This window comes from Lepidochelys kempii, chromosome 1 (assembly GCF_965140285.1).
Source record: "Lepidochelys kempii isolate rLepKem1 chromosome 1, rLepKem1.hap1, whole genome shotgun sequence".
Classification (NCBI taxonomy): Eukaryota; Metazoa; Chordata; order Testudines; family Cheloniidae; genus Lepidochelys; species Lepidochelys kempii.
This window is the reverse complement of record NC_136380.1, coordinates 254,494,749-254,504,143: the sequence shown is the minus strand read 5'-3', so window position 1 is coordinate 254,504,143 and position 9,395 is coordinate 254,494,749. Positions and strand designations below refer to the sequence as shown.

The 9,395-nt window shown below is 42.0% G+C and overlaps 1 protein-coding gene across 1 annotated transcript in view; it reads right to left on the bottom strand.

Annotated features, from left to right (window-relative positions):
• Positions 1 to 3,381: 3,381 nt before the first annotated feature.
• The window catches only part of RIC8B (RIC8 guanine nucleotide exchange factor B), a 59,683-nt gene continuing 53,669 nt past the window's right edge, over positions 3,382 to 9,395 (bottom strand). The window contains exon 10 of the mRNA XM_073324456.2: positions 3,382 to 3,936. Within this exon, the coding sequence (XP_073180557.1) occupies positions 3,825 to 3,936 (112 nt within the window). The 3' untranslated portion in view covers positions 3,382 to 3,824. The remainder of the gene's footprint in view (positions 3,937 to 9,395) is intronic.

The window sequence follows — 9,395 nt, the reverse complement described above, 5'->3', positions numbered from 1 at the left end:
TCTCTGTGGTACTGTTCCTTACCAGTTTCTGCAAACTGAGGAAGACAGTACTGCATCCCAGCACCTGCAGGTTTTCTGTCAAACTTAAAAGACTACATACCACTTTTTTCCCAAAAGTTTAAATTCCACAGAATCTGAACCTATCAGGGGAGCCAGATTGATGCACAGTGTGGGTTGCCGGTAGCCTGCAGGCAGTTTTTTGCATCCATGCTTCCATGCTGTAAGAGGGATGAAATGGTGAGGTAGGACGAAGAGCCATCTCAAAGAAAGGAGAGGGGACATGTGGGGAGTGAGAAAAGCTTGGGTTTTTTTCCACAGGAGGAGCTGCCAGGTCTGCAGTAACCTTCACCCTCACTCCCCATAATCTTGCTGTGTAAAGTTAATAGAATAATGGAGTGAGGTTTTGGGACATTGCCCTAGTAGAAAGTTACTCCATACACTTAACGAGACCATGTTTCAATTTACTGAGGAGGAGTGAATTTACATGAATTACTTCAGAGCTGGAACATCAGCCAGATTCAGGTACTTGGAGTCTTCATTTCTGCCTGTCACTTTAAGCAGTGTCCAGTGGGTGTCTGAAGAATATATACTCTTATTTTGCAAAATAAACCTTTAAACAGGAAAACAAATGGTTGTGTTATTCAAACTGGCAGAAGCAGAGTGTTGTGCTGTCTATATTGAGATCCCTTGAGCCAATATAATTTCATCCCTCCGGCCTTCTGGGAAAGATCATTTTAGAGTTGGTAGAATACGCTCAGCGGGCAAAGTGTGATCTTTCTCCTTAGTCAAAATAATCTTGCGTTGATCCCTTCCACTTTGCAGGAGGTCTTGCTGCAGCACTGATTGGTGTCCAAAATCTTACAGCCTGTGTATGTTTTATGGGACTCTACTCCTGAGCAACAGCTCCTACCTCTGTAGGAAAGAATGTCTGAAGTGGATACCAAGAGACCTTCAAATCCTCATTAATGAAGCTCGTGAGCTGTTGCTCCTGAGGGAGAGAATTTGTGAATTCTCCGGTCGTCATCTTCTACACCATTAACCTTATTGTCTGTGGAGAGCTGATGGCAATTTGTGTAGAGCAAGCACTGCCCACAGGTGGACTCTTCTACAGTCAGACTCCCACTCTTGGAAAACACCACAAATCAGTCTAGAAGTAACTATCTGGAAGAAGGCAACTACCAAAACCAATCTCATTCAGGAAACTTGCCCAAGATGGAGGAGTAGGGTCCTGTAGTGGCAGAATTGGGGCCACTCTTACTTTTGTACGTGGCACCTACATATTATTGGTGCATTAGAAATGTGTTTGCTTTGGCCAGTTGCCTTCTGCCTCCAACTCCGGGCGGGAGCAGTGGCTGGCTTCACTTCTGCAAGGTGGCTTGAACTCCACTAGTTTCAATGCAGTGTGAAGAGAAGCCATAGATTCACCAGGCAATCTAGAATTGCATGGATTAGCATGAACAACATTTCTAGTGGTCTCAGCTTCAAAAATTCTATAATATTAATTTTTATATCCCTGGTGCTCTTTAAAGTAAAAGGGAAGGCTCTTGGCTAACCTCTCTCTGAAGTGAGTGAAACTCACACCTTCTGAGATGGCATCAATGGGCTTTTCCTTTCCAGTCCTTTAGGAAGTATAAGGGATGCTCAGGAGACACCTCCGGGTAACACACCCCTATGAAATCAAGTCCCATTTCCCCTGCTACACAAAATCATTCAGGTTAGGGAGCCATGTGGACAGAAGTGTGCACATTTACACTTCAGGAAAACATATGGACATTATAGGCTGTCCAGAAGCTCTGTATGCGACCAATGTTAAACTGAGGGAAACAAAAGGCTAAAGGGCTGCTGGCTTCCTTGAGACAAACCATGCTTGGAGTAGTCGTTGCAGGAGGGATTCTGCCAGCCTCCCCCTGAAATTGTGAGAGAGATGTCTATGATGAGCACTTGAACAAAACATAGAAACACACTTGACTAGGACAGGTAGCAGGGATTGTAATTCACATATGGATATCAAAAGACACACAGGTAAAGAGACCAGGTAGGCAAAAAGGCAACAGCAGTAATGCAGCACTTCTAAAACTTTTCATCTTTTAAGGGTCCAGAATTGTAAAGTTAAAGAGTAAAGAAGCATTAGTTAAGTATGACAAGCCTTGTCCCACAACTCCACCAAGTTCAATTACCCCCCCCACCCCACCCCCCCAAAAAACCCTTCTCCTTTCTTCACATGACTTCCCCTCAATTAACACATCTGTTACTTTTCAACAAGTAGCTCCTGATTCAGGAAAGCACTTAAATATGTACTGAAGTCCATCCCTGGCAACAATTTAACAGATGCTTAAGCACTGTTTGAATAGGGATGTTTTCCTGAATCAAGGTCAGGGGCAGCAGCTTTGTATAATTTTTGATGGTGCCCAGAACAGGTCCAAGTCTCGTCCCCCACCTGCCTAAGGCTCTGTGAGGGAGTTTGGGTGCAGGCTCTAGACTGGGGCACGGGAACAGGCTCTGGGAGGGAATTGGGTGTGGGGTGCGGGCTCTGGGCTGAGGTGGGGTGAGGCTCTGGGCAGGAGGGGGTGCACGGGGCAGGCTCTCAGAGGGCGTTTGGGTGTGGGCTCTGGGCTGGGGCATGGGTTTGGGGTGCAGGAGAGGGTGAGGGGTGCAGTGCTTACCTCAGGCAGCTCCCAAAAGTGACCCGCACACCCCTCTGGCAGCAGCGCCTAGGTGGGGGGGGCCGGATCGCTCTCCACGCACCGCTGCCCACAGGCACGGCCTCTGCAGTTCCCATTGGCCGCAGTTGACGCTCGAGGTGGGGCAGCGTGCAGACCCCCCCCCCCCAGGGGCCACAGGGACGTGCCAGCACCTTCCGGCCACTTCCGGAAGCAGAGTGGGCGGGCAGGAAGCGCCTTAGCCCTGTTGCACTGCCAGTGGTGGGGGCCGCATGCCCTTTTAAATTGCTCGGGGACAGCAGGCAGGGGATGATCCAGGGGAGGCATGCGGGGGCAGCAGGCAAGGCCAGGGGAGAGACCCAGCCCCTAACTCTGGTGGATCCGGGCCCCTGTGCTCTCATATTGGTGGAGCCTGGGCACCATGGGCTCATACAATTCACCACCCATGATCAAGGCCATAAATAGTATAGGCTTGCTGGGCTTTACTTCTGTGGCCCCAATTCAGAGAACAACCAAATACAGCTTATTTAAAAAAAATAAAATAAAATAAAAGTAGATTAAGCGGTAGCTGACTGACACAGAGGGTAAATTTTGAAACAGATCGGTTAACCATGGTAACGAATGGGGAGATCAAATTTGATGGTTAACATGTTGTTCTTCTAAAGTGGTTGTAGAAACATTGAGAAACCGTGTAAGCAAACTGATGGCTTGACTAGGTCAGTCATGTCACATTTAACATCCTTTATTCCTAGGGCAATTAAGTCATTCTGCTTCTTTAGCTGAAATTGTATTTTGGGACGGGGCTGGGGTAGGACACTGTAAACAACAACCAACAACAACAGGAAAAGGAAAAAACCTATTGAAATGGGAGAGAAGAATCTAGCAAGTTACAATAAATATTTACTTTTTTTGCATTGCAATCTTTTATTTTCATCTCACTGAAATACAATTTGCTTTACAATTAATAAACTGATAATTTGTTCCTATATAAATGGATTAATAAAAATGCAGAGATTACACCACAAGATCCATCATTCAAATATCCCAATAATAAGACTTAAAGTGATGCTGGCTAATGAGAGGGTAGAATGTGTAGATAAAAGATGTCGAGGCTCTGAGGGAAGATGCTGATTAAAGGAGATATTGACAGAAGCAGGTGATGCTTTAGTCTGAATCTGAACTGTCTTGCTCATTGGTTTGGTACTGGCAGATTGTCTCTTCCAAAGGAGTCATCGTGCCATCTGGTCGAACTCCCATTGGCTTTATAACCTCATCCCTGTAAGATTTTTTAAAAGTCTTAATTAGCATATGCACACATGCATCAATCCACTGTTTTATTATATATAGAGATATACACACAAACTATATTTTTATAGTCTTTAAAATAACGTTTTAATGAAGATCTCCATTTTGAATAAGAAAGGGGAACAAAACAAATCCAAAACGGGGGTGGGGAGGACAGATAAAGACTTCATTCATGTAGGCCAACCTATTAAGCCAATTAAAAGATACAGGAAAAGTCAATGCCTGACAGACTCACCACAAGGAGCAGGTTCACTGTTTTAAATACATACACTAGCTTTTCTTCTGTGAATTCTTTAAGAAGAAATGGTTGCCAAAGTTTCACCTGGCATTCTGGGCAACACACAATTAAAATAGACGATTTGATACATATTATCTCATTCGGTGAAATAAATCATTCAGGAGAACACATTCTGCCTACACAACCTCTAGTGGTGCTTAAGTACTTGTTGATTCATTTTGAAAGTCAGCTTTTTTTTTTTTTTTTTTTTTAACTATTGCTTTTGTTTGTAGCAGTTTAATTACAGGGATTGACAGTCATTTTAATCTCTTCAAAGCTCCAAAGGCCTCTCCACAGCTAATCCAATTATATCTACTCCACAAGCCACGGCCTCATCTAAAGATGATTAATTATTGATTAAGCCAATCAAAAAGTATTAGCAAAGATTTATTTAATCCTCACATTTTATCACCTCATTTATTATATGTGGATTATGGAAAAGGCTGTAAGGTCAAAGATAACATTTTAATTTTCCATTAAAAAGCCCTTATTTTTAATTTTCATGATTTCATCTAAATGGTGTGGATGCTGGACCCTAATTTACCTCCAATTTGAAAGGGAATCCCTTGAAACTTGTTTGTTGTTCCCAAAGACAGCCATAACTTAAAGAGCAGGATTTAGTTACTCTCAGTGGGGAAAAGCTTTATTTCCCCCAACATTCTGCTTGCTCCTCACTCTCTCTTTAGGACAAACGAGAAGGGCTTTGTACAGAGAGTCAACAATCCCTCCTTCCAATGATGACTGTTACAGAAGCAGCTAGAAAAGCAACACGCTAGTTGCAGGGTATGAACAATAATTCAGATATTATAAAGATGACCAATGTTCAAACAAGATACCAGAAACCCTAGTTTTGAAGAGTCTCATCTCTCTCAATAGAGAAAGGGAAGCTATTTGCATAAGTGAGGCACTCAAATCACAGTCATTATTTGCACCAGACACAAACTCAGAGTGTTTTCTCCTCTGGCATTTTAGAAAAATGTATTTGCTGCACTATGTGGCTTGAGACACCTTGAACTCAAGGAAACCAGTGTGGTTTTGCAAGCTGGGCTGGGCAGACTTCTAGGTATTTGTGCAAGAGGTCTGCAACCCTTGCATGCAGACCAGTGACAGTATGGCTTCCTTACACATCTGAGTCTCCAGGGGGAGCTGGCAGGGGGAGGGAATGTGCAATTATGTACTTCCACTGGCTATTCTCTTCATGGAGGAGAGATAACTAGCCGTGGACTAGGACTGATTCTTCCTCCCCTTCTCACTTTGGCAGTATGGGTTCTCGGCCTCTCCTGACCATCCAAAGTTCCAAACCACCCCACAGTAACTTGTGTACTTCAAAAGGGTAAAATGAGAAGGGAGAGGAAAAAAAGGACTAAAAGTAAAGAGAATGATTAGCAAACAAAATATGTGATGTTTGGGATGCCACAAAGCTAACTTTATGAGTCTGGAATGAGTACATTACTCAAAACAGAACTCGTTGGGTAGGTTTGCAAGAGGAGTAACTCCACCAATTGAAATAAAGCCGACTTTGACATTTGCATACAACAATCCTCATGCAGATCCTCAGCTCGTGTAAACTGTCATAGGTCCATGGAGGTCACCAATTTAGCACTGGTTGCTTAGAGACCTCAATGGAGCTATGACAATTTATGCCAGTTGAGGACCTGCACCCTTTTGTTTAAAGTAAGGTAAAAGTCATCTTGGGGTTCTCCTGACAAATGCACACACGTCCAAGAAAATAATTTCACATCTATGCTATCACAGCTGTGAAGTGTGATCACTCCACATTATAGGAAAGAGATCTTACTTCCCACATGCAGTGGGTGGCAGTATGAATTTTGCTGTATCAATTGAATATATATTATAAATGCAAATATATGAATGTACATATTAATAAAATTTGTTTAAGTGTGTATGAACATCCTTGTAACCCCTAACAAGATCAAAGACTCTTGGCTGCACTACACATATTCCTAACACAAACAAAGCATTCTATTCAAGTATACAAGTAGAAAACACACCCTAATTAAGCAGCTGGTAAAATGCATTCTTTTCTCCACTTGCAGATCTCCCAAGTGTCCCTTCAAATTTACCTATACAAGTTTCAGCTTCCTGCTTGCCACTTAGCTTAATAACGATTCAAAAAATCATTCCCTTGTTTTCAAGGGTACTTCTTTCTTGTCTGCTCTGTGTATGACAGGGCAGTATTGACACATGGAATTAATGACAGTGTCTGTAACGAAACAACTGTCATGCAAACACCAGTCTGCTCCTTTGATAACATGGCATGTTTGGGACCTATTCACCTCCCTATAATTGAGTACTACATAATAGTTCCAATCCTTTCATATAACATTATTTTGTTCTATGATTAGAAAAGGAGGGGGGGGAGAATCTATACACCATTACCTTCTTCATTCACCCCCTGATTAATGCTGTGTTTTTAATGAGTGTGGCTGCTATTTAGGCAGGTTCTGTTACATACTTGTTTTGTTGACTTCTGTTCAATGTACAACAAAACCCAAGCTGTGATAATTGGGGACCATTTCCATCAGCAAAAGAATTCCTGCTATTAATACAAGGTTGGCTTGGAAAAAGCACCCTTACATTTTAAATTAGTCAATTAATATATAATTCTCCCATAATTTATAATGGAGAAAGTGTTAGTATATTTATCAGACATTTTAATTAGCATGGAATATTTCCAATACTGTTGGATATAAACAGATGGAAAATTGCACAATAGTGATTTAATGTGGCTAAATTTAGTCCTTTGCAACTCCGAAAGGTTATGTTAAATCTTTTTGTACAGATTGGAGAAGGTTTTGGAAGCTCAATCATACGACTTACTATGGAGAGTGAACTGATTCGCACCCAACAATTCTCATTGCTATAACAAGATGAGTTATACTACTTACTTACAAACAGGTTTTATTTGAAACAAATTCAGGGCTAACTCCAGCCACCCAACACCCTATCCAACACCTTGCCCAAGTAGTGTTGAAAGTTCCCGAGTGCTGTAGAGATTTCAAGGTCTTCCTTTTCCCTTGCATTTAAAATTATTAGAAATACATATATTACAACAACAGCAACAGGAAAGCATTCTTGTCAGGCTAAATTTGTACCAAAGTTTAGTTACTGTGAATGGAACAGAGAGCTTTTATAAAACCAAGACCACACACTTATTTAAAAATCAAAAGATGATTTATATTTAGGATAGGCTGTTATGGTTATATCAGATTTTTTTTTAAATACTTCATTCCTATGTATTTTATGGATGCTATCCTTGTATGTATCCTGACTTCTGACGAGTAATGAGTTCACATTCTGTATGCCACTTTCCCTTTTTGTGGATTACAAAACTCCAGATAACACTTCATTTGTAAAAACTGCAGTTTAACCATAAAAACCTCAATATTTTTAAAAACCCTCAGCCTGTACAAAGCAGTTTTTCAGTTATGTGCAAAAGAGTCTGAAACATCACAAACATGTATATTCACTCCTCCCCTTCACACTACCTATATTTATATGCAATAAAACTGGATGAATTAATTTTCTACCCAAACTTGGCAATAATAATTCGTTCTCACAAAATCAACTTAGATCAGCGTTAGCATCAAAAGATTCATTCAAGCACAACTGCCATACTGAAAAATTATAAGTAACTGAAAATAGCAGATATGCCATTGCAACCTTACCTATAGTCTAATATCCATTGCATTTCTCTCTCCTAGAGGGTTAATAACTTTAAAGATGCCAATAAATCCTTATCACCTCCTTCCAGCTCCATCATGCTTATCATTTAGTGTTACAAAATGCCATAAAATGGTTTCAGATATTTCCTTGTTGCATGCAATTATCTCCTACAACAGGCACTCTTCAATATTAATACACTACAAATACTAAAGTAATCAAAAAATGGACAGCTTCACAGCTCACAACATGTGTGTCCAAACACATGACTGCTTGTGAAAGTTTGTGCCCTTTTAAAAAATGGTGCCATGTTTTTATTTCCTAGGAGTGCAATCGGTCAGAGAACGCATTTTAAAAACAATAAATAAAATCAGATCTAGAAAGGTCTGTAATCAGATGGGATGATTTTTGCCATTTTCAGTCAGTCAGGGACTTATCAATCCTTTATATTTTTCTTTACTGTGAGAATGCTAGTTCTTAAAGGGTTACATGCCATAAGGTTACATGCCCCACCCCACGTTTTCCTGTTCAATTTCTTTCCCTTTTAAAAAAACCCTCCCCCTAAATGATGAAAAGCATGCTGGTGCTGGAAGAAGGTGATAATCATTTATTGGCATCTTTAAAGTGATTAACACTCTAGCAGAGAAGAGAAATGCAATGGACATTAAGATTGCAGTAGCATTTCTGCTACTTTTGATTACTTATAACTTTTTAGTATGGCAATATTTCCACAGCCAGCTTCCTTATGTGTTACTTCCTATAGTGACAACAGAATTAGCAAGTCTATCTAGAAGGAAGTACACCTGCCATTAGTGATCGGCTTCAAGGCCATGAGCTTCAGAACCAAGAAACAAAGAAGCTAAGAGATTGTGGTCCTAGACGTGTAATTCCAGCATAGAAGAATATTAGACTTTATAAAACTTCTGATTAATTTTCAAGAATTGTAGCAAAGCAGCTTTCAGTTTAATTTGTAACTTACAAACAACTGCAAAAACATTAGCGTCGGTCCCTGGTATACGTCAGGGTTGTGTTCTTGAAAAGGGCCATGGATACCGAAATGACGTATACCGGGGACCCGCTCGTACAGCAGTGGCGTAGGCAGGAGGGGACACTTGGGTGGGCGGGCAATGACGGGAGGCAGAGGGGTAGGAGCGGCCTCTCCACCCCTCCACTTGGCCTTGCAGTGTGGGGTGCAATAGACACTCTGGCCAGGAGTGCCTGGAAAAATGTGCTCCCCTGCTCCCCCCGTGCGCTTGGGGCTCACCCTGCTCTGCCCATCTGGGGCTCTGTGGCTGGAGCGCCGGGCAAGCCCCCGACCCCCGCTCCGTGGCTGGAGCACCAGGTGAGGCGAGCGCTGGGATGGGAGCAGAGTTGGAACTGGGGTGGGGGGGGGTGGGCCTGGCTATTAAGTGGGGCTACCCATATCTGTTGCATATCTGTCGCCCATCAATAGGGGAACGTGTTCCGCT